The sequence below is a fragment of the Girardinichthys multiradiatus genome, chromosome 13 (assembly GCF_021462225.1).
Source record: "Girardinichthys multiradiatus isolate DD_20200921_A chromosome 13, DD_fGirMul_XY1, whole genome shotgun sequence".
Lineage (NCBI taxonomy): Eukaryota > Metazoa > Chordata > Actinopteri > Cyprinodontiformes > Goodeidae > Girardinichthys > Girardinichthys multiradiatus.
Window position 1 is genome coordinate 22,067,422 of NC_061806.1, and position 25,834 is coordinate 22,093,255.

Below are 25,834 nucleotides of genomic sequence, written 5' to 3' on the forward strand. Positions count from 1 at the left end.
CACCATGTGGATCAGCTTCAGAGTACAGGTGGATTACAGGTTAGCTGTGATTTTATCAGCTATTTGAATACAAATGAAATGTCAATGTTTTATATAAATATAGAACAACGTAAAAATCAGGAGAGAGCAGATGCACCCTCCCCCTCACCGATCTGTCTGTCATGTCGTCTTGTTGACTGAATGTGTCCCCCGTCTGCCATACAGTGGAATGTCACAGCAAACACGTTTCCTCCGGCCATGTCTGAGTCTATTTAATCAGCCTGTTGACAAACTGTACACAATCTGCGGCCCGTAAACTTCCCCCATCTGCTTTCTCTCTCCATCATTCTGCGCGTCCGTCTGGCACGCGCGTCCACAAAAGCCGTGGATTTACAATATTTCTGTCTAGCCGCGAGTTACCTTCAAAACATGGCCCCTTTTCGACTGACCCTTTTACAGTTTCTGCTTAAACCCCTATTCTGGATTAGACATGTTAAAATAAAACGCTTAGTAAGTTTCTTTTTCCCGGCATTTAAATCTTCTTCAACACCTTTTTTTGATTTTCCTCAGTCTGGTTTCTTTCCAGCTTCCAACACGTCCCGCATTACTCTCCTCATCACTCATTCCTCTCCTCCCCTATTTTTCTTTTTTTTACTCCCCGTCGAATCGTGTCCTTGCTTGAACTCCCTCCCTCACGGCTGCAGGCAAAGCCCAGTGCTTACAAGGTCTCTGAAATCACATGCAAACACCTCCTTTTATCTGTTAAAGAAATTGCACAACACAGACAAGTTTACCAATGGCAAGAACATAATGTGTATTTAAATATTTTGCACCTCAGATACATACATGATATGTAACAGACAGATATACAATTTTTTTTGCAGCACAAAAACCACCATACAACACAAGACCACGGAAAAAAGAAGGGAGAGAGTGAAAGAAAGAAATGGGGCCCGCCAAGACTTTGTCGTCTCTGGAGCCTCAATCCTTTTGACCCCACAGGCACACACTCACACACACACACACACATACAGAAAAAAGCAAACAAACTCACAAATACATGCATCACTGCAGTCACACAAATCCATCCTCTGTCTGAAGTCCACACACAAAAAAAACCAAGAGTCCCTTTGGGGCCGTTGTGTAATTTCAGTGTCTCTTTCCCTTGTAGTTAAAACAGCAAAACACAGGATGTTGAGTCTCCAAGCTGCAGTCCTCCTCCTTCTTCTCCTCTGCCTCCTCTTCCCCCCTCCCCATCAGAGCAGAGAAACCACGGCAAGACGCAGAAGAGGGGAAAGTTGATGATGGCTCCCCCCATCCTGCCACCGTCTTCCCCCCCGGGCCTGGAGCTGAAGTCATATATACAGATGCTGGTATTTCAAGAGCAGAATCTGATTTAGTCTGCTTTTTCTCTTATGGGACACAAACATCAAGAAGTGCACAGAGCAAGACGTTTGGCTAGGCTCATGGTATTTAAAAAAAAAAGTCGATTTTTGGGCTCAGATGCGGCTCAGGTTGCGGCACAAGACAGTTGAGTGGTTTGAGTGCAGAACATTGCAGCTGGCTTCAGCAGTATATGGGGAAGTTTTGAAGACAGAAACGAAAGGGCGAGAAAGAGAGAAAGAAAGCAGAGTGATCCTAATTTGTCTATACTGCAGAACAGAAATGGAAAGGACTCGGCAAGGTACTGCATGTGTCACAGAAGGACCCAAAGGGATGGGGAAATACATATAGGTTCATCTTTTTCCACAGGCGTCTGTCAGCTCCTCTTGGCCGTTCCCTCATTCCAGGGCAGCGTGCTCACGTATGATCATGGTTAGGTAGTGATCTAATCTGCACATGTGTTGCTGTGTGTTTTTATTTGCATGTGTGCGTTTCGGTCTGAGTGAGTATCAGTGTATGCGTGTGTTTTTCTATACGTGCATGCTTGAGTTTCATGGGTTGATCTTGATTGTCAGTGCTGGAGAATTAAAGCTTTACTGTCCAAAGCTGGCAGCTAAATTCTCACCCTTCAGTTCAGTCTTTCACAAAGAAGTCCCCTTAAAAAATATGTTTGCAAATCTGTAAAAGCTTGAGTTGAACCTGAAAACACACAGAAAGACAGAAAAAATAAAGAGATGCCAAAAAAATATATTTTAAATAGAAAAGCATATGGCAGAGCTTTCAAAAAAATCAGTTTTAAACAAGAACATCGTTAGACTTGCCATATTTCTGGCTTTTTTAAAAAGGTTTTCAATGAGTAATAAGTGCCTTGCAAAAGTATTCACACCCCTTGAAAAATTTTTTCCATTTTGTCACCATTTATCTGTAAACTGTATTTTATTAGCATTTTATATGATATACAAAGACATCGGGCATAAATGTAGTTGAGGGAAAATGATGCCCTTGGATTTTTATGCAGCCCCTTTAAAGCTGATACTCCTAAATAAAATACAGTGCAACTAGAAGTCCTTAAGAAGTCTCTAGTAGTAAATAGAGTCTGTGTGTGTAATTTAATCTGAGCATAAATCCAGCTGTTCTGTGAAGGCCTAGGAGCTTTGTTAGAGAACATTAGTGAACAAACAGTATCCTGAAAAGCAAGGAACACAGAAGAAAGCTCAGGTTGCTCAAGCTCAAGTTGCCATCTAGAGTACACAGCAAACATGTAAAAGAAGGTGGTTTGGTCAGATTACCAAAATTGAATTTTTTAGCCATAATGCAAAACGCCACGTGTGGCAGAAAGCACTGCACATCACCTTGAGCGCACTCTCTCCACAGCAAAACATGGTGGTGGCAGAATCATGGTTTGGGGATGCTCTTCTTCAGCAGGAGCATTGAAGCTCGTCAGAGTTGAGAGAAAGGTAGATAAGGCTAAACACAGGACAAAACTGGTTTAAAAAATCCTAATAAAAGATGTTGAAGTTTGTGGTAGTAATGTGACAAAATTTGAATGTGTTGAGGGAGTGTACCATATTTAGAATGCATTAACAATCTTTTGCAGACCAGAACTCTCTGAAGTCTAGAAATAGCAGATCTACCTTAGTGAGGGTTTGCTAAAGCTTTACCACAGCTGTCTTCAGTTGTTTTCTGACGTTTGCTGTTTTTAACAAATTGCATGCTGCGATAGGGTAATTGATTCGGCCACTGCAGGGTATTTCGCTACCAGAAAAGTTATGTGCTGCTTTCACATAAAATTTTAGGTTGTTATTGAGTTGCAACTTCAATCAAAATTCATTCACCTTTGCTGCATTTGGCTGAATCTGAGCTGACAGTGGATTCCTATTCACTTTAGACTTCATATATGGGCTTCTGTTATCAGTTAGTAAAGACAAGAGCGCATGAACTTCAGCAGTATATAAGTTTTCAGTGCTGAAACATGCAGCACTAAACAGCATGTATTAAACAACAACTAATACAGTTTTGGTAAAAAACGTTTACATAGATTTATTATGGGCAAAGAAATTATTTGATGTACAAGGTTGAATTGATTGTTGATTTTCTCCAATCCATACATGGTTTAACGTTATATACAGGCTTAAATATATGCATACGCCGGTCTAAAATTTGGATAAATGTTCCTTAGCAACTGGGGGTTGTCAACAAGGTTCAGGTATAATTCTAAATGGATATTTGACCTCTCTTCTTGGCAGAATTGATGGGGTTAATGTAAATTGGCCTGTTTCCGGGCATATATCCATCTTTATCAATTCAAAAACCAGCTTTGATGTGTGTTTAGCATCATTGTACTGTGAAAAGACCCAATGTGTTCCCCTGTTAGTGAAACAGGCCCACAGCATGATGCTGGCACCACTGTGCTTGACAACAGCTTCACTTTTCTTATGTTTAAAAGCCTCACATTGACTCCTCCAAACTTACTTCTTGTCATTGTGGTATAGCACCTCAATCTTTGTCTTGTCTGAACATAAAATGTTTCTCCAGAAATTTCTTCGAGCTTCAGTGAGTCACTACTTTACAGCGGGCTTTTCTTCTCGGATTGTTCCTGAACATTCTAACAAATTCCCTTTCATCGGAGGGTTGTAGTCTGGGTCATTTAGTTTACACTTGAACACAACTGATTGTTGGAAGAGGACAATGAAAAATATAAAAACGGTTTTCAGATAAAGACTGGATTTAAGCTTCTGAAAAGGACCTTCTGAAAGCGCAGCCTCAACCCTGCTGTAGATTGGTGAATGATAATTAAAAGCCAGGTCTGCGCTAGGAAAATAATAAACTAAATATGTATGTGGTCAAAGTTCAACTTGCTAAAGAATGTTTAACAAAATATTGGTTGGTGTGTGTGTATATATTAGAGCCTGTATGTGTAAGTTTGACCCTTCGTGGGTTAAAGGTAATCTAGGAAATGTTTTGCATTTGGAATAGCATTCATATGTTGTACAGCAATCCACTCTGGAAAAACAATGGTTCAAATATATTATTAAAAGCCCAAACTTAGGATGACAATAATGGCCATGGTCAATGTTTCCAAACTTTGAAATGGTATTGTATGTAATTTGAGTACAAAACTACCTATTGGTAACAAGTGGCATACGTCCTTACTTTATACGGCAGCAGGCCTGACAAGGTTTTATAGAATAATTAAAAACATTTTTTGGGGGCGGCCCTAACAGAAGCTGGAAGAGGCAACGCTGTCATTTTAGTTGATTTGTAAGGAATTTTCTGACTGTAACTCCACATCTGTTCCTCTTTTGCTTGCAAGTTTTGTTGTATTCTTCCAAGATAGGAATCGGCATCGTTTTGTTTCCAAATGGTCATATTGATTTTGTTATAGCTATTAAAGGGCCAGACACTGGAACAAAGTTTCCTTCCCAGCAGCAAGGCTGTATGTTGCTTTGCATATAGTTTTTCTCCTGATACAATTTTCTAAAAAGCTGGCACACATGGTGAAAAATACTCTCTTGAACAGAGTGATATACTCTTAGCATATCAGATAACCTGTCAGTGAACTGCCAAGTGTCAACAACATTTAGAGTTCACTTTTTTTTACAGCCAGGTTTAGCATGCAAATCCAGTATAAACTTTATTTGCATTTTTGTAAATGAAGTTTAACAGGCTTCACTCTGAGTTTGCTTTTAGTTACCTTAAACTCCATTATTAAAATACTGGCTTTCCATTATTTTTTCTATTCTTCTCATTTCAGGACTTTGATAGCTTTATATAAATTGCCCAAATGGGTTTTGGCCCTTGTGCCGTATTTTACCCATTTTTGCTTTAATGAATGATTTTTTTGTTTGGGATCTCTAATTCAGCCTGATAGTTATTCTCCAGGCAGTGCTGCACATAGTATTATCATTTCTTTCTTGGTTTCAACTAAAATTTACTTACAGTTGTTAGTGGTTGTTATATTGCTTCTCCAGCCTAATGTTCTTTCTGTGCTTTTGAAAGCTATCACCTGCCTCTATAAACAAACAGCAGAGGCAGCTAAAATGATTGTTTAGCTACTAACTATAATCAGTAAATCTTTACTATAACCAAATACTTCATAGCACAGTTCAACCACAGATCACTAGTGAGTTCTGAGGTTCACAGTGATGGTTGCCTAAATTAAGTTTAATACAAATAATCAAATAATCAGAGTTTTCTTTACATGACAAATGCACAAAAAAATAAGAGAATAACATACACAGGCCCTATAAACAGCATCTGACTCAAATGTCTAATTATAGTAGCCTGCAAATTAATTCCCACTTAAACAGTCAGTCGGTCATTTTCTACCGCTTATTCCATAGTGGGTCGCGGGGAAGCTGGTGCCTATCTCCAGCAGTCTATGGGCGAGAGGCGGGGTACACCCTGGACAGGTCGCCAGTCCATCGCAGGGCAACACACATACAACCATGCACACACTCATTCATACACCTAAGGGCAATTTAGAGTGACCAATTAACCTAACAGACATGTCTTACATTTTTGGTGCAATGAATTACATCTAGAGACTGAAATATTTGTTCATGCTTTGCCAAAAACGATCAAGCTCACTCATATTGGATGGACAGCATCTGTAAAAAAAAAAGAGAAATTTCAAGTCCTGCCGCAGATTCTCAGTTGGACTCAGGTCTGGATTTTCACCTGGCCATTCTAACACATCAATATATTTTTATCTAAACCTGTTGCATGTTTAGGGTTATTGTTCTGCTAGAAAGGAACCCTTAACTTAAGTCTTTCTCAGTTTCTGGCAGGTTTTCTTCCAGATGCCAGACCATGTCTCGCTAGGTTTGAAGTTGTGCCATAGTCTGTTAATTTTCTAATGATGGATTGAAAATAGCTACAGGGGTTGGACAATGAAACTGAAACACCTGGTTTTAGACCACCATAATTTATTAGTATGGTGTAGGGCCTCCTTTTGCGGCCAATACAGCGTCAATTCATCTTGGGAATGACATATACAAGTCCTGCACAGTGGTCAGAAGGATTTTAAGCCATTCTTCTTGCAGGATAATGGCCAGGTCACTACGTGATACTGGTGGAGGACAACGTTTCCTGACTCGCTCCTCCAAAACACCCCAAAGTGGCTCAATAATATTTAGATCTGGTGACTGTGCAGGCCATGGGAGATGTTCAACTTCACTTTCATGTTCATCAAACCAATCTTTCACCAGTCTTGCTGTGTGTATTGGTGCATTGTCATCCTGATACACGGCACCGCCTTCAGGATACAATGTTTGAACCATTGGATGCACATTGTCCTCAAGAATGGTTCAGTAGTCCTTGGCAGTGACGCGCCCATCTAGCACAAGTATTGGGCCAAGGGAATGCCATGATATGGCAGCCCAAACCATCACTGATCCACCCCCATGCTTCACTCTGGGCATGCAACAGTCTGGGTGGTACGCTTCTTTGGGGCTTCTCCACACCGTAACTCTCCCAGATGTGGGGAAAACAGTAAAGGTGGACTCATCAGAGAACAATACATGTTTCACATTGTCCACAGCCCAAGATTTGCGCTCCTTGCACCATTGAAACCAACGTTTGGCATTGGCATGAGTGACCAAAGGTTTGGCTATAGCAGCCCGGCCGTGTATATTGACCCTGTGGAGATCCCGACGGACAGTTCTGGTGGAAACAGGAGAGCTGAGGTTTTATGTTTTTTGGATACAATCCGGGTTAGCACCCGAACATCCCTTTCAGACAGCTTCCTCTTGCGTCCACAGTTAATCCTGTTGGATGTGGTTCGTCCTTCTTGGTGGTATGCTGACATTACCCTGGATACCGTGGCTCTTGATACATCACAAAGACTTGCTGTCTTGGTCACAGATGCGCCAGCAAGATGTGCACCAACAATTTATCCTCTTTTGAACTCTGGTATGTCACCATTAATGTTGTGTGCATTTCAATATTTTGATCAAAACTGTGCTCTTACCCTGCTAATTGAACCTTCACACTCTGCTCTTACTGGTGCAATGTGCAATCAATGAAGACTGGCTACCAGGCTGGTCCAATTTAGCCATGAAACCTCCCACACTAAAATGACAGGTGTTTCAGTTTCATTGTCCAACCCCTGTACATTAGATACCCAGAGCTTGGAAAATTATTTCCTAACCTAACCCTGCTTTAAACGTCTCCATAACTTTATCCCTGACCTGTTTGCTGTGTTCCTTGGTCTGCTGCTGTTTGCTCACTAATGTTTGCTAACAAAACTCTGAGGCCCTCACCGAACACCTGGGTTTAAACGGAGATTCAGTAACCCACGGGTGGACTGTATTTACTAATTAGGGGACTTCTCAAGGCAATTAGGTGCAATGAACTTTATTTCGGGATATCCAATTAAAGGGGGGATGAATGGACAGCAGTCCAGGGTGTACCCCGCCTCTCGCCCATAGACTGCTGGAGATAGGCACCAGCTTCCCCGTGACCCACTATGGAATAAGCGGTAGAAAATGACTGACTGACTGACTGACTGAATGCACAGCACACTCATCAGAGTTTAATTAGTATAAATTGTGAAAACCGTCTATTCTTTTCCTTCCATTACAAAATCAAACACTATTCTGTGTTGGTCTATCACTTCACTTTATTATAGTAAGATTCTTTATTTGACAAAAAGTTGCTCAAGCTTTCAGTTGTGTGCTTATGTTGCAGGTGTTATCTGTAGTTTAGTAGAAAATATTCTCTTTTTATCCTTGAGTGTAATTACGGTTTTTACTGCTGTGTGCGACTATTGTAGGATGATACTGTTATTTAACATTTATTTTTTTCAATTTTGTTTCAGCTAAACAGTTTCCTATCTGTTTTTGCAACCATTCAAATAAAACACTTTATTAATTCTATTGTGCTATTAGACTGTAAAATGTTGGACTAGAACTGGTCGCTGAGGTTTCATGTTTTAATTTTGATATAAGTGTTCAATAAACTCACCTGTTGTTACAGGCTGGTGACGCTGAAGCTGTCATCACTGACTGGGTCCAGGAGCTGGCACAGCACCCCTCCACCCTGAGCGGTCTGAGAAGGGTAGCGATGTCCTACACCCTGGTAGGTTTGCTGGGGCAGGGAGAAGCCACTGGTGTCCTCCTGATGGGGTGAGGTGTCTAGAGGAGGTTTGGAGTAAGACGAATGAGGGAGGAGACCGTGGCGAAGGCCTGTGCTCATGCTGTGAGGGACCAAATCCCGCTTGTGGGAGGCCATGGCAGATGGAGGGCTGCGCTCCTCGTAAAGCCCAGGGGTTGAGTGGGAGAGCAGACCAGGGCTGGGGTTGGGGTGTACGTGGGAGGGGAGGTGAGTGTTAAGGTGGGGCTGACTGCTTTGGAGGTGTGAGGCTGAATGAAGGCTGGTGTGTGAGCTCAGGTTTGTGTGGCTCTGATGTTGTGTGTCACTTATGTGTGTGTGCGTGTTTAGGGTTGGATTGGTTAGGGGATTAGGATGTGCATTTCCATGAGGACTTGCGTGTGGATTGCTGTGGGCATGCACAGATGTGTTTGAGTGCGGGCTTGGGCTACCGCTGTGCGATGTCTGTCCATACCAGTAAGGAGAGCTGCAGTAGCTGGGGGAGTCATACTGAGAAAACTGGGGGTCTTTTGGAGGAGGTCGGTGTGAGGGGCTGAGCGCTATGCCACAGTGGGGTGTTAATCGTGGGGAGGGGGAGCAGGAGGGGGAAAAGGTCCTGGATGGGAGAAGGTGGTAGGAATGGGTCGGAGGAGGGGTGGGCTTGGGAGGGTAAGGGGGAGATGACACACTGGGTGAAAGGGAAGAGGAGGATTCACCAGGGTATAAGGCTGGATATCGCTCTTCAGAGGATGGTGTGGAGGGATGGGCTGAGTAAGGGGAGGGGTACTCACAGGTGTCCTGGAGGTAGCTGGAAGGTGGAGCAGGATTAGGAGTGGCCAGGGGAGAGAGACTGCTACTGTCTCCACTGTAATAATCCACCCCCTCCTGGAACAACCCAGACCCCTCTGGACCCCCAGCAGATGCTATCATTCCTGCTCCTGACGCAGAGGCCGTCTTGCCCCTGCCTTTGGACCCAGTTGGACGCTCTCTCTGACATGGAGACAGGCCTCCTCTACCTCCTCTAGAACCTCTGCCCCGTCCTCCAGCCCCTCCCCGCTTAGGTCCAAGAGCAGGTGTTGGGGAAGGACTAGATGGGGAATCGGAATGTAAGGCAGAACCACCTTCCTTTTCTAATTGTTGTTCAGTCCGTTTTCTGCGACCACGGCCGGGTTTGCTGGTCCCCCCACCTTGGAAAAGGACATCCTGGCTCCAGTTGTATGATGGTCCTGAAGCACTCTCATGCCAGTCCATCATTAGTTTCTCCAGGCTGGACAGGCTCGATAAGCCTCCACTCACAGAGCCAGCCTCATTCTGCTTATAGCTGCCACCAGTGGAGCTGGGTCCAGTAATAGGCGCTGTTGAGCCAACATGTGAGGAGTCCGAGGAGGATTCTGACAGGCTCTCAGGAAACGGTTGTCGCTTAGCCTTCTGGGGGGTGTAGTTTGAGATATCCAAGATGTCTTTGGACTCACTGGAGCCATATTCACTATAGCCATGATACTGAGACCCAAAGTTGTCTGCTGACCAGCCACCAAAAGCTTGCCTGAAAACAAAATCACAAAAATAAATTAAACTCTTGGTACTCAAAGATATTTAAGATGTTACAACTCTGAGTTGCAGCTCCATTGATCAAAAACAGTTCCATACATGTTTCAAATTTTCAAAGGACTTAATCACAATCAAAATTCATTTCCCCAAATTTTAATTTTAAATTCAAAAGTTCTCTATAAATTTACTGGATATTTTTCCACTAAGTATGGATAGATCTACAGATGTAGAAAATGGATGGATGGATAGAACGTTTAGACAATGGATGAGAAAAAAACAATTTTGAAACATAGTTTTATATATTTTCCACATTCTTTTCTTTTCTCATACTTTTCCAGACTTGGAAAATACTTAAATCTTATTAGTTACTTTTCTAAAGCACACTGGAACCCTGTCATCTATAAATTCAATCATGTTAATCTGTTAATCAAGTCATTTTTAAGACAACAGAAGTGCTCTACCTGCAGCTCCACTGGTTGGAGTTGTACTGCTTGTAACCCTCTGGGGCACAGGGGCTGAAGGGGCTACCTTTGGCCACGGACATGTACCCTCCTCCAGGCGATGTGGGTCCTGCTGACTCCCCCCTCCCCATGGGGGAATGGCTTACTGCTGGATAACCACTAAATGTTCTTTTGCTTGCTCCTTGGAAATTAGAATAACCCATTTGATTGGCAGGAGTCCCTTTGCCACTGCCATGAGGTGACCCATATCCAAAGCTGCAGTCTGAGGACCTTTGAGGCCCTACAGGAGGGGAGCAGGAGTAACCAGAGAGGTAGTGACCATAAGAGGCAGGATGGGGGGAGCTGGGAGCGTGTGAGAGAGATGGTGGAGTGGATTTAGGATACGAAGGGGTGGTGGGAGATATTTGGGCTAAGCTTCCATAACTATAAGGAGGCCTCGCAGAGGAGCCATGCGGATGCGCTGAAACCTCCACCCCTGCATTTGCTCCTTTAGTGCTCCACTTGGGGAATGGAGGGGACCAGTTGTGAGAGGCAGCTGAGCTGGATGGATCATAGGTAGAGGATGAAGATTTGCGGGGGTCTGACTGGGAGGACATGTCCAGCAGGTCTGAGGAGTCATCAGAATCGAGCAGGGATCGAAAATAACCAGCAAATAGTCCTTGTGAGTCCTCTCCTGCTGGCCCACCCCCTTTGCTTCCACCAAGACCACTGTAGGTCCCTCCTCGTCCAACATTACAACTGGAAAAGCCCCCTCTTGGAGATCCACAGAGTTGATACCCACCCAAAGCTCTTTCCTTATCCATAACCCCCTCTTCTTCCCATCCACCTGTCCCATTGGGCCATTCTTGCCCCAGTCCTCCCCCTTTAAATGCACCATTTTTTCTAATCCGTCTTCTTCTGACTATTTTCTCGCCCCCAGGCGCTGTTCCCACCATACCCCCTCCCCTACCCACCCCTCCTCCCACACCCTTCCGTCTTTTTCTCGGTAATCCATGCTGAGACAGGAGGTTCAGTTTCCGCTTTCTTCCAATAGATTCAAAGAAGTCACTGAATGTGCTCTTATTGCTCTCGCTGCCCATGACGCCCCCCGCTGCTCCGCCACCTCTGCCAAGCCCCCCTCCTCTGCCACCTCTGGGGCGTCTAGTCCCGGTGAGCCTATGGAGCAGGGTGGATATTCCAGGGTTTTCCAAGGGGGTGTGAAAGGATTCTGGCTCACTTGGTGTCCAACAGCGAGGAGGGGAGCAGCGGCCAGTAGCTGGGGGCTGGCGGTTTAAAAATGCCAATTTGGAGAGAACATCCCCATATTCAGTTTTCACATCATTTGTGTCATTAACATAGGATGGATATGGGCAAGGGAGTTTAGTCCGACGTCGCCTCCTAGGCTTCTTGGGCTGGTCCCCAGTTACCGCAGCAGTCCCAGCACTGGGAGCTTCGACCTGTATTCCTGGCAAAGGCTGTTTAGGCGGTCGTCCCCGCCTGCGTTTGAGAATCACGGGGAGCTCTCCAGGAGGGAACATCACCATAACACTTTTCCCATTGTTTTTCATGCGAAGAAGTGCAGTTGGCTCTCGTGTTGCTTCAGACCCCTCCGAACTGCCGTTGTTATTCTTCTCGGCCCCTGTAACTGTTTCCAAACTGGAAATTTTATAGCTCTTCTGTCGGCGGCTAAGGCTGACAGGAATGCGAGGCACCTTTACAACAATCTTCCTGACCTGTTGGGTAAACAAGAAAGTGGAACATAAAACATCAAGTTATATATGGTATAAAACTGAGTGAAGAAGAAATAATAGAACAGTGATACAGAGGATAAACAGTGCCTTGCAAAAGTTTTCACACTGTTTAAACATTTGTGACATTTAATCATGTTTGAATCACAAATTTTAAATGTATTTTATTCTAACTTCCTGTAATAGACCCACTATCACAGCTATACACACTATACACAGTATCCACAGCTTTGAACAAATCAAGTGGTATATTTCAATTATCTGAAAAAGCAAAGAGTGTTGCACAACTATAAATCTACAAAGACATGGCTGTCCACCTAAACTGCCTGGCAGAAAGGCCATTAATTGGAGAAGAAGCCAAGAAGTTCACGATAACTCTGAAGGAGCTGGAAGGATCCACAGCTGAGGTGGGAGAAATGTTGAGTTGTATACTCTACAAATCTGGCCTTAATAGAAAAGAGGCAAGAAGAAAGCTTTTGCTGAAAGAAAAACATAAGATGTCTTGTTTGTGCTTTGCCATAAGCCTTGTAGGAGACATAACAATTAGGTGGAAGAAGGCGCTCTGGTTAGATGGGTCTGAAATTGAATGTTCTGGCCTACATGCAAAACCACATGTAGCAAAATGCTAACATTGCACAACACCCTGAACACACCATCCCCACAGTGAAGCATAGTGGAGGCAGCATCATGCTCTAGGAATACTTTTATTGAACATACACAGGGAATACAGGGCAGCCTGCAAGAAAAGCTATTGGAAGCTGTAAAGGACATAACACTAGGGCAGAGAATCACCTTCCAGCAGGACGACCTGAAATGGAATAGTTTAGATTAAAGTATTTCCATGTATTAATGCGGCCCAGTCAAAGCCTAGACCTAAATCCATTAGAGAATCTATGGCAAGAGTTGAAAACTGATGTTGACAGATGCATCCATTTTGCCTGAGCTTGAATATTTTTGCAAAGGAAAATGGGCAAAAATGTTCAATCTCTAGATGTGCAAAGGTGCTAGAGACATAACCCAAAACGCTTGAAGCTGTAACTCAAGTGTTTTACAAAATATTGACTCAGAAGGCTGAATACCAACATTTTAGCTTTTTATTAAAAAAAAAAAGAAAACCACGTACCCTAATATAATACACCAACATTTGTGGTTGTAACAAATCAAACTGCGAAAAGGTTTATTTTGTATGAACACTTTTGCAAGGCACTTTAGTTATTGTTAATACACTTACACCAACATAACGCCCTTTTTTGCTGTTAGTGGGAGGACAGACCCCCAAGTCTGCATCAGGTTCTCTCTTCATAGTCAACAAAGGAGCAGATGGAGGAGATTCAAATGAGAGAGGAGAGGCAGCACACTGGCGGAGGGCCTGTGCTGCCAGACGCTGCTTTAAAATGCTCTTAGGAGCTGCTTTATGCACATATTTCAGTGGAGGCTTGCACCTGGATTTAGGTCCAGGTCTATGCCCAAGTCTGGGCCCAGGTTTAAGTAAAGGTTTGGGAGCAGGTTTAGGTTCAACGGAAGAAAGAGTGGTATCTTTATGGCAGGTAGATGCAGGTAGAACAGCCTCCACAGAAGGACGTTCATCTTTATCAGCATCAGTGACTTCCTCCTCTTTAACCCTCCAGATCTTCTCCTCTAATGTTTCCTCCTCTTCTCGTCCCCTGTCCCTGCCTGCTCCTTTCCCTCCATCCTCCATGCTTCGATGCAGGCGAGAGGATTTGCGCAGGTGCAAGGGGAAGCGAGGACGCCCAGAGCTGCGGAGTGCATACTTCTTCTCTGTCTCTACAGGGAGAGAAGAGGAGACCGTTATTGGGTTACGGCCAGAGGGGACTGAACCATAGTTTGATGACGTGTCAAACTCCGCAGTCCGGACTGGGGCCTCCAGCGGATTGGTAGGTGCAGGATGATTGCCAATCGCCAAAGGCAAAATCTGAGGTGAGGTTGTGTTCATGGCCTCTAGTGAGAGAGTTTTCGACAGTTCTGAATCTATAGAATCTGTGCGATTGCTGATTTCCACGAGTCCACAGTTGTCCATGTGTGGGTTTGAGAAAGCCTCTCCATGCACTTCTGGGTCTACGTGTGTTTGCATGTTTCTGGGTGTCTCTGAAAATGTGTCCGCCTCAGCTGTCATGCAGGTCTCAGAGTCACTCTGCAGGTAGATGCTGTGCCCCAGCCTTTCCTGCAGATGAGCATCAGTTGCCAGGATGGATGGAGAGGCGGGGACAATGTCAGATGTCACAAGTGCCAGGCCATCATGAAAGGGATCCTGGAACGCGCCATGGAGTGTGAGCTCCCCTGTCCAGCACTCGGGACTTTCCAGTCCCTCCAGTCCAACAGTACAACCCTTCTTCTCAGTCTGAGTCTCCCCAGGACCTGATGGAGCGCCAGTTTGGCCTGAATGCAGAAGATCCAACAAGCCACTCATCCAGTGGACAGTTCTGCAGGTAGTAAGGCAGGATTTGGAGAGATGGTTTCAGCTGTCTGTATATTAAACTTTCACCAGCTTGTAGGGACAGAAGCTTTTAACACCTAAAGATGGAAATCAAAAATAACCAGAAGGGTTAAAATATATCAGCTTACCAAGTTGAATTAAAAAAATGAGTAAAGTCTTCCTGTCTTTGTCCTTACTGCTGCTAAACTTTTACAGCGTAGATCGTTAACGTATTTGGCAACGTGCCAAAAATCTACTCTGTAATGTACCCTCTTTTATTGACCGTGCCACCCATACACCGGTATAGTAAAAATTAGATTACATTCACCATTCATTCCCCACTCAGTCGGTTGCTCCGACCAAACGGCGGTGGTTTTTGATTCTGAGTTGAGCCTGAGTCGGTGTGCCTGACTGGCTCTGTTCTGCAGGGGATCATTGGGTCATCAATACTGCAGTGGAGAGCTCACAGACTTTTTCTCTCTCTTTCCCCTGCCTCTGTCTTCTGCCCATGGTTGCTAGAGTGCAAGAAATGGAATACAGAGACAGGCAGATGGGGAAAAGGGACAGAAAGTTGGAGAAGGTGGAGAGGAAGGCGCGTAGAGAAGGGAGGAGCACAAAGAGAAAGAGAATCAGTGATTAGTACATGATGTCACAGCTCGAATTGGGCCAGACTTGAATCAGTATTTGAGAGAGGGCTGCACTGTCTCGCATCAGACACAATTATTTTGGAGGATGACTTGCTGTAAAAATTGTTTAAGTTGACTTATTGGAAAATTTTCTGATCTTATAGCAGATCTTAGATACAAACCTAAATATTTGATAGACGTTATGTTTGCCATAGCTTCATGCAACTATATTATGTAAACAACTGAGAACAGTTTGCACATACAAATCTCACTGACTAATATAAAGAATATACTGTATTTAAATTGGGGAAAAACTTACACATGCAGAGTTAGTGTCATGTTTCGCCAAAAACTCTGCAGATTCCTGTTGGGATGCAACAAGAACAAACATGTGTAAACCACTGTCGCCACCAGGGGGAAGCAGAGAGGTGGTGAAAGTCGAGGTGTTGAGAGGATTTAGAGATGAAGGTGACACAAAGACAGGAATGATAGAGGGATAACAGAACCTTGCAGAGGAGGAGAAGTATGGACAGAAACAGAAGTACGAGACTTGGACCACATGTGCTGGCTGCCACGCATGGTCGTCAAGCACAAACACAGGAAGGCTTGCAACATTTGTGAGCAGACATGCATGCACACTGCTGGCTCTTAACTCTGTAGCACACACACTCCACATTCAACACAATTATGTCCATTGTCAGGTCTCTCTGCCTTTCCTTTCCAACATATGGCTCTGATTATGGAGGGAGGGAGTGAGGACATTGAGCAGGAGGCAAAGAAAGTGAGAGAATGAAAGGGTGGGAATGTATGAAAAGGCGACAGAGCTGCATAAGAGACAGGAAAGTGAAAGATGTGACTGAAACAGGAGCGAAAGAATCGTGACTGGACAGGCAGACAGTGAAATTAAGAGGGAAAAAGTTGTGGAGGATCAGGAGGAACAGGATGAGGCAGTCGAGGAAGAGGAGAGAGGGAGTTTTGCCTGAGCTGAGTGAGGGGCTGCACGCATGAAACAAAACAACCTCTGCTGCTCTGAGGAATGACACAACTGGGACAGACAAACATGGAGATGAACGCACACACACACTGCTGGTACTTCTTTAACCCCATCACCCACTCCCTTCCCGCGGCCGCCTCCCTGACTTTCTCTCACGTTCTCACTTTCTCTCCGGTCTAATTAACGACGCTCATTAATCGTGCCTTCATCTGACCAGTTTGTGAGGGAAGGAGAGGAGCACATGCTTTAATTAAGCGCAACATCACATGTGCTTGCACATACACGCTGTCACTCCCCAACACATACCAACACACACATGCAAATATGCCCCTGCAGCTTCGTCCTCCCACACATCGATTTACACATAAAGACAGAGACTACACGCACGTTCACACACGCATGTGCCTCCCGCACGCAAAACAAAGGCACACATGCAAATGCCCCTCTTCTGTGCTCTGCAGGGGGCATTTTGACAGGGTTTAGATGCGAGCCAATCAATTCTGCTATGATTCATTGTTTAGGCAAAGCACTCCTGGCATCCTTCAGTCGCCATTCCAATATAATCATACGTAGCAAATATGTTTTGGTGCATTTTTCCCGTGGATGGCTCTGGGGCTTTGGAGCACACAGCGATGTAGTATTGTCTCTGAGAAAACGCCAATGGTATGCGCTGCTCCCACATCATGATCTGTTGAATCTACTACACAAAGAGAAGCACTCGTATGAGTAGTGTTTGAACACTTCTGATCTATTACAGTTTTTTCCCCCACTTTCTTCAAAAAAGTTTTTTAGTGTTATTGTGCAAATGTGGGAAGCCAGCAATGACAACACAACATGCCACAGAATGCCTGTGCGTTAGTGTGTTTGTGCAGAGACAAGAGGCTGCCAGTTTCGAGTTTGGGCAATTGCCCTGTTACGCAGTCTGGGAGGCGCAATGACTCTGTAGATGGTAGTTCTACAGCATATCTATTCTCTCCTCATCTATCTCACTGCCACAAAGGCTTGCAGACTCACAGGCCTGCCAGCAGAAACCCTCAATGAGGAACTAGACCCAGTGCATGTGTGTGCTTGTGCACGCGTACGTGCAACTGATTGTGTGTGTGAACAGAAGTGTGCACATGTAAGAGTGTGTTTTCCTGGGTGTGTTTGTAAAAGCACTCACTGAGCTCTAACGGGTGTGCAGTTGTTGCTAAGAGACAGGCAGCAGCACTGAAACAGCATGGGGGGGTATGGAGGGTGGCGGGTATGGAGGAGAGAGGAAAAAAAGAGGTGGTGATGAGGAGGGGGGGGGGGGGGGGTGTCCACCAAGAGGTTTAGACAGATAAGAAGAAGGAGCGAGATGAAAGAAAAAAAGGGAGGAATGAGATGGAGAAAGTGCACGCGAGGGCCAGGAGAGAGAAGAAACGAAGTGCGGATAGGGTGGGGAGGGGGAAGTGGGTCAAGGGGTCCACAGAGACCGAGTGACACCGCGTGGAAACCCAGCCAGCATTGCGGCGCCGCTCCCTGTACATCACCTCAACCCTGATGCAACCTCAACCTGCAGCTCAGACAGCCTCCGCCTCTCGTACAACAATGGGAAACATCAGCGAGGAGATGAGAAAGAAAAGAAGGAAGATGGCGAAATAAGTTGGTGGCTATTTAAGTTTGTCTGTGAGAGGTTTACTGAGGAAAACAGAGGAGGAAGAGAACTTAGTGGTGCGTTGATGAACAAGTCACATCTGAGGTAAATCAAATGTATGAAAAATAAAGTTTAGCTCTATGGAGTGGTGGTACGTGCATTAACATGGCCCTCTTTTCTGCATTCCATTCCAATAACTTTTTAGGACGCAACTTATCAGAACCAGTAAGAACCGAAACATATTGATCTATTACTAAAATTGTCAATAGGTTGATAGATAGATTTGTCAGAAAACTAAGAATTCCCCTTTTTTGTTTTTGCGGAGTAAAAGTTTCACAAATTAACTAGTTTAAAGAACCTGGAATCATTATAGAGTAATTTAGTCCAGGTTTCATCACTTTATGGATTGTGCTTTCCACTCTTGTCTAAATTTGAGGTTGTCCTAATGCCAGAAAGCTTTGAAAATGCTCCTTTTAGTATTTCTGCAAGTAGAATAAAGGTTTGATTAATCTGGGTTTTAAATATCCACTATTCAAGAGACAGTCAAATTACGTTCAGTTATGTTAAATTTAGTTAAATTCAATTCAATAATAATGAAAAAAGCCATTTAATTGAGTGCCCAATCATAGCCGAGAACCACGTACTGACTTCAGTGTCATCGGCCAGCTGCATCCAAGTTCCCATACTGTGTTCAACACAAGGGGGTGCACACATCCCCATTAACTGCATGTGAAGAAAAGCAATAGAAGACTTTTGGGAAACAACTGAACAAACTTTTTATTTTTCTGAGTGCTTTTGCTTATCAGGCTTGTTTGTCAGATTAAAAGTACCTGTTGGAAATCTTAGGCAGGTATTTAACATACTTTTCAATGAGCCCATAATTGTGTATTAAAATTGTGTGTTTTATTGGTCTAATGTAATATTCTAATCTTCTTGTTTTCATGATCGGTAAGTGAAAAATCATCATAATTAACAGAAATAAAGGCTTGAAAACTTCAGTGTGTTATTAATCTATATATTGTGTTTCACTTAGTGAACCGAGTTTTAAATGAACTTTTCCATGATATTCTAATTTATTGAATATGACTGTAGACAGATAAGTTATTGACCCCTAGAGGGAAGTAGTTTAATTAACATACAACTACTCCTAAACATTAAAGGAAGGTCCAGTAAAGTATCTTTTTATGATTTTTTTTTCATTATAAGAAGTTCTGGGTTTGAAGACTTTGAGGGTAACTAAAGTCACTGGGCCATCATCGAACAACTCCATCACACAGTAACTTAGCAGAATACAGGCTCCACAGTGGACCTCATTTTATTTAATTTTGGCAACAAAGTATCGTCTAAATTCCTTTATTTAGAGCAGAAAAACAGCTTTTGTTCCTACTGCTGATAATAATGTAGCATATTCATTATTACAGCTCTAACTAGCTATGCTTAAAGCAAAAATAAAGAATAAACACTCGCTAAATATTGAAGTGGTTTTTAAGTGCTATTTGTGTAAAAATAGTAGACTTAAATGTAAAATGATTTTCATTCAGTCTCTCAAATTATGATAAAATAATGAAAAATGAGTACCAGTATTGACAAAAAAAATCAATCAATGGAAACTCTTTATTGGCATCTCAGCAATCAAACCCTTTTTTGTAGTTACTGATAAGCATCTTGTATGTTTCAACTAGTATTTTGGCAATTTATCTTTGGTGCTGAGCTCCGAGTCTTTCAGGGTAGAAGGCATCTTTGCCATCACCCTAATCTTCAGCTCTATCCACAGATTCAGATTCAAACTGGACCTCTCCAAAACATCAATAATACTTTCAATAAGAACAATCATGTTGGTAACATAAAACAAACTTCAAACCTTAATTTGCCAGCGTGCGAAGGCAATGACCAACTCAGTCACAAAAACCTGGCCACCTTTTCTGGCATCTCATTAAAAAGGAAAGATTAATCTGTATGAAGATTTTAAAATCACAACTTTTGGAAAGTATGATATACCTTAATAGTGAAAACTTAGCCATCACTTGTTTAAAACATATTTTATTTTGTTGATGAGGAATACAACTTGTTGAACTTTATGTAACCAATCCCAGCAAAGTTTTCTGATTAACAGGTCTAATTTGTTTGAGAAATTAAGGTCCTGATTAAACCTGGAAAAGCTAGCAGGGAATGCTGGAGCAGGAGCAGACATACCATTATTTTGCACATTTGGTTTTGAGGGAGCTGCAGCTCAGGTCAGCTCAGCTCAGCACACACACACACACACACACACACACACACACACACACACACTTTAGTCCCACCAACACACTTAAGTAAGGACCCTCACCATCCCATCTACCCCCCACCCACACTCTCCTTCACTGTGACCTCTCTTCTCCTTCTCACCCGCTCACATCCCAGCCACCCTCGACGTAGAAATCCACCACCACCTCCCCAGCTGCAGGAAATTCCTAATGATCTCCATCACCAGTATGCGTGCTGGATCTCCTGCCAAGAGCAGACACAAGCACGCACAACAAACATGCACACCAGGCGCACAACTCAACAGAGACCAACACATAAACCATATGTGCAGACAAACAAAAAGGCAGACAGACGTTCAGACGCACATCTAAACAGACTTCACACAGACCAGATACAGTGGCGGCTCAGCCAAAGATGCACACAGGGGACTGGAGAAGAAGAAAACAAGAGACAGCACAAAATCAGGACCCTCCCCACCACCATGACCACTACAACACACCCACATGTTTCACTCAGATTTGTTTCACCGAAACATGCATGCTGGAGTTATTTAAAGAGAAGGAGGACCGTGATACCCCCTTGCTTTCTCAGACCCCCTCTGCTTGTCTTCAAGCTTCCCCTCACCTACCGCCCCCACTTTCTTTCCCACAATCCCCTCTCCCCAAACACTCCTTCTTCATCTTCAACTCAGCTTGAAACTCTTGCCTGCTCTTCCTCACTCTCCTTCAGGCAGTTTCCTGGCATTGCTTATGGCCATCCTTTTAATCAGGTCATGTGACCAACACCAGCGGGGAACAGAAGTGTGCATATGTGGATGTGAGAAAGTAAAAAAAACACAGATGTGAGAAAACCCATCTACCTATTCCAGACCACGGCCGATACCAAGACAAAGAAATCCAGTTCAAAAAATAACACAATGATGAATGGGCAGTACCTGACACCTCGAAGGTTTATACTGACTGCCCCTTTATAAAAATGTCGCAGTGTATCTTTCAGGTTATACATTCATTTCATCAAAGCCTAATTACATGTTTAATTTTAAAGAAAAGTGGGAAAGAAATTAGATTTGAATATCTCTAACAAACTACACTTTCTGGGAGTCAAGATGCTTAACTAACTAGCAAGAGTTTAGTGGCTAAAGCCCTACCAGGTTATTCATTGCCCCTTTACAAAAAACATATGAAAGCAGCCCGACCAAATGTTGAAAACTGTGCTCGGAAATTATGAGAATGTCCAAAGCTATATCCCAATTGGGGAGATTCACAAACATTTAGATTGTTTAAAGTGTCATTGTTTAAAAATAACACAATCTACATGGGGAAGGGTTTCTTTTGAAAAATGGGACAACAAACACCAACACTTCCGGTAGCCAGATTATGCTATTGGCAAATTTGGCACAGATGCTCAATAAAAAGCAGCATATGATACGTCTACTAGTATGCATTAATCAGCCTCCCCCTTTTCCCTTAATTGATTCTGGCCAGTTATGGGCAGGTCAAATATATAAATTTTTTTGCCCTGTTCATTAAATAAGCATCAAAAGAGCACATTAAAAACAGCACGTTCATTGACAAACATTTTTGTACTGCCTTTAGTAAAATCAGATAAAAGTTATGGACATATGTTTTGATGCATAAATTGAGGTAATCTTTTAATAACTTCCTTTTTGGTTGGATTACACACTACGTCTATCAGGGAATCTACAGACATTTCTTTAATCTCATGGTCAATTATTGGCCCCTTATTTGAGGGGAAACTCTTTTTTAAAAATTGGAATCAGCAGCTCAGACCTCAAAAGAAAAGCAGAAATCAAGATCTGCCCATAAAACCCTGATCAGTGCATATCTGCTTCCAAGACATGTATTTCTAGCAGAATGCAGATGTCTTAGCTATTAACTACCAAAAATGAACTCTTCTCAATGTTAAAACGTACAGCAAATGCTAAATACAATAATTATCTACTGAAATGGTTGCCACATTGTAAAAATCAATTAGTAGATTTTAAACAATACCACAACTTTTAAAGTAAAGGTTTATGAGTTTAAAACTACTACTTTTACAACTTCCTGCTGAAGCTAGGTGTGCTACATTGCTAGCAGCTAGCTTGTACTAGCTTGTTTATAACCAGGAACAACAAGAGATGATTCAGTGTTAGACGTATTATTTTTTTTTTCTTTCTGCCCCCTTCTAAAACAGTGCTAGAGCTAAAAGCTATTTAGAACTACAGCTTTGAAAAAATATTATTATTGCTGTTGCTGGTGTAAATCTGCTGCCAGGTTAATCTGTTATGTCCTTCAGCCAGTGTCCATGCAAATGTCTAGCAGTGAGGAGTTATGACAGTCATTAAAATCAGAACCATCAACAGCATTTGAGCAGATTAACATAAATTTATTCTTTATAAACTAGGGTTGAAATTTTAAGGGAACTCAGAAGAGAAATCAGAAGTGGTTTAATATATGTTGTGCTATTACTGTTGTGTTATATGTTTAAGAGCAGGAGCTGTTATGCTTATGCTTAGCCATTGCCCGGCAAGGTTTTAAAAAGTGATGGTTTCAGAACAGCCTAAATTTTCCTTCATATCAAATGTACAGTTCATAGTTCTTTTAATTATGCTAGAGAAAGTTTCAGAGTGACCCGGATTTTCTCTGACTGTATGCATGGTTGCCAACTCCTTAGTAAGAAAATGAAAGTCAAAAGTCTATAAGTCGCCAAAAGACATCATCACTAATTAGCATAATTTGCCATCTGCAGGCAAACTGGTGCTGTACAAAAGGTAAATAATGTAGCTGAAGTTGCAGCAATACAAAAACCTTCCTAAGCATGCTTAGAAGAACTTAAACTATAATTTTAGAACTATTTAGATTTTTAATTTTTAGTATTTTTTGTTTTGTTTTCTAGAATACAGCTTTCTTAATTTGTTTCTGTAAACGATCTGCATTAACAACCGAAATAGTCCAAAAAGATACAAAATAAAATTTGATTGGAGTAATGTAGCAGTTTACCACATCCGCTACTTGCCTATCACAAAAACACCTGAAAAAAATAGCTAGATTTGTTGCTACTTTCTTTTTGCTGGAAGTTGCTGTAATAGCCTTAAAATTCACTAATATAACAACAATGCAGCTAAGTTGGAAACCGTAGCTTCATGGGGCAGAGCTGATTTGTGCTCCCTCCTCCCTCACCTGTTTCTTCACACTGTCACTCCTCCACATGTGTCTGACTTACAAGAAAGGCTAGTCGGAAGTTATCATGTGGGAAATAGAGGAGCACTATACCTCATTCTCATTAAGGTAACGCTTTTTCAAAAGTGAACATAGCAAGGCAACTCTGGTATTTCTGTAAAGCAGTTGGCTGCAGGCTTTCTACCTGAAAGTGTAACCTGCTAACATCAGCTTGGTGTTGTTTTACTCCACGCAACAAACACATTTACCTAAAGACCACACCTAAATTCCCTGCCCTGCCCTGCCCTGCCCTGCCCTGCCCTGCCCTGCCATGCCCTGCGATAGACTGGCGACCTGTCCAGGGTGTACCCCGCCTCCCGCCCATAGACTGGAAATAGGCACCAGCTTCCCCGTAACCCACTATGGAAGAAGTGGTAGAAAATGACTGACTGACTGACTAACCACTCCTAAATTCACATGGTGATTCTACATTTGGCCTTAGATTTTCCACAATTGTGAACATCTGTTGAAATAAAAAAAAATCAAATTCAGCATAGTGTTATGGCTAATGCTTTAAATTTTATATTCACTACCTTTGACTGAAGTATAATTGAATCCATGTTTTATTAGCAGAATTGGGATTAACTTTGTTTTAGTTGAGCTAACAGTTATGCTTGTGTTTTTGTATTTTTTGTGTAAGTGCAGTGATATTGTGGTATTTTTTGAGGATGCAACTTCGACTCATACCCTGACAGGTGGTGGTTAATAAAACTTTTCATTCTTCTTATTGATTTTCCAGATATTTTGTTTCTGTCCCTCAAAGTAAAAATGAATAAAAAGCAGATCTTAATGTTTTTCATTTGTACTCTGGCCATTGCAGTGGTGAAAAGCAGAGAGTTCTGCTTCATCTATCACAAACATTCTTGTGATTCAAAATATAAATGTCCACAAAGGCTCTTGTCTTAATTCACAATTATAAGGCCCACAACCTGACACACACATATCGACCTCACACACACAGAAGACACACAAACCAGATGCTCGGACCTCTACAAACGATCAGACCTTGAGGCCAGCATGGTGGACAGGGGCCCCCATGCTGTGGCCCTGACTTCCCAAATTCCTCCTCCTCCTTCCTTCATACTCCTGCTCCACAGTTGCTGTGGGAAACACTGCAGCAGCGCCCGTTGCCAAGGAGAAGGCTGCTGGCTGTTTGAACAACAATGGCCGCCTTGTGAACATTCCAAGTGTAGGTACTGACAGCTCGTCAGCCGCAACCCCAACAGACACACGTCAGGAGAAGGCATGCGCTCTCCCAGTCCACCCCTGCCGTACCTCTCCAGGCTTTTGGCCCTGAGCCAGAGTGAGGCAACATAACGTGTTCAGACACAAAAACATACATCTGTGCAACACTGTGAGAAATTATGACTTCTCCTGTCCCTCTGTGTCTCTCTGTATCTCTTTACCATCTCCCTTTCTCTCTCTCACGCACAAACACTCACACGTTGTGCAGTGCATCCATCCATTCCCCCCGCCCCCCTTCCCCCAACTACTCTCTGTCTTTCCCTCTTACCCCCCCAATCCAACACACACACACACACACACACACACACCTCCCACCTCCTCCTTCCACAGCCTTCTGCTTTCACTCGCTTTCCATCTCAGGAAGTGTGTGTTTTCACTCTCAAGCACACACAATCTCTATCTCTCCTGGAAGGTAGCGAATCCCTTCAGTCCCTCGGGGGCATACACTTCCTCAGAGAGAGAGGGAAAAAAGAAAGAGAACTAGAAACAAGAGAGGAACATGAGCGAGAGGGTGAGAACTGTATTTGAGGTGGGGATTTATAGACAGACCCCTTATTTCGCTAATTATCTACTCATATTGATGGGACAACAATGATGGTGGAAATCAAGTTGACTTGTAATGTTTTGTGTGTGCATGGGTGTGTGTGTGAGGTCTCTGCTGATCCTCTGACTCATTGTTTTTAAAAAACACAAACCCAGACTCATGAATACTCGCAGAGCAGAACCCAAAAACACTCGAACAAGCGCAAAATCAGACAGACTGTAAATTCTAATGATCTACAAATAGGTGTGTGTACGTGTGTGTGTGTGTGTGTTCTTGTACTTGTTGCTGAGTGAGAACCATTTTTCGTATTTTTATCGCAAAGTGAGGAGATTTTGACAAAGTGAGGACATTTTCCTGGTCCTCACTTTTTCAAATTCCGTTCTTGGGACAGGGGTTAGGTTTAGGACTAGGGCATGAATTGAGTTATTGTTAGGGTTAGGGTTAGGTATTAACTGGTTAGGGTTAGGGTTAGTGTTAGGGTCAGGGTTAGGCACTAAAAATCAAGGAAAATGAATGGAAGTCAATGGAAATAACCGAAAAGTCCTCATAAAGATAGTAAAACACGGATGTGTGTGTGTGTGTGTGAGTTGAGAATCAGACACTCAGGAGCATGCATGCGTGTTTTCCCCATCTCTCCCTCCTCTTTAATAATTGAGCTGATTCTGTCCAGCTTGTTAGAGAGGTATACAACCGCTTCACACTCCATCTTTCTCCC

General features: G+C 43.0%; 1 protein-coding gene across 5 annotated transcripts in view; it reads right to left on the bottom strand.

Annotated features, from left to right (window-relative positions):
* Window positions 1-768: 768 nt before the first annotated feature.
* The window catches only part of ahdc1 (AT hook, DNA binding motif, containing 1), a 31,139-nt gene continuing 6,073 nt past the window's right edge, over window positions 769-25,834 (bottom strand). For 2 of the 5 annotated variants that reach the window (XM_047383651.1, XM_047383652.1), the window contains 5 exons: window positions 14,953-15,139; window positions 13,422-14,722; window positions 10,464-12,175; window positions 8,329-9,997; window positions 769-2,061 (listed from right to left, as the gene is read on the bottom strand). In XM_047383651.1, coding sequence (XP_047239607.1) covers window positions 8,335-9,997; window positions 10,464-12,175; window positions 13,422-14,618 — 4,572 coding nt within the window. In that variant the 5' untranslated portion in view covers window positions 14,619-14,722; window positions 14,953-15,139 and the 3' untranslated portion in view covers window positions 769-2,061; window positions 8,329-8,334. Of the gene's footprint in view, window positions 2,062-2,714; window positions 2,830-8,328; window positions 9,998-10,463; window positions 12,176-13,421; window positions 14,723-14,952; window positions 15,140-15,569; window positions 15,615-25,834 lie in introns of all 5 variants that reach the window. The other 3 variants (XR_007040980.1, XM_047383653.1, XM_047383654.1) reach the window with 3 other exon arrangements.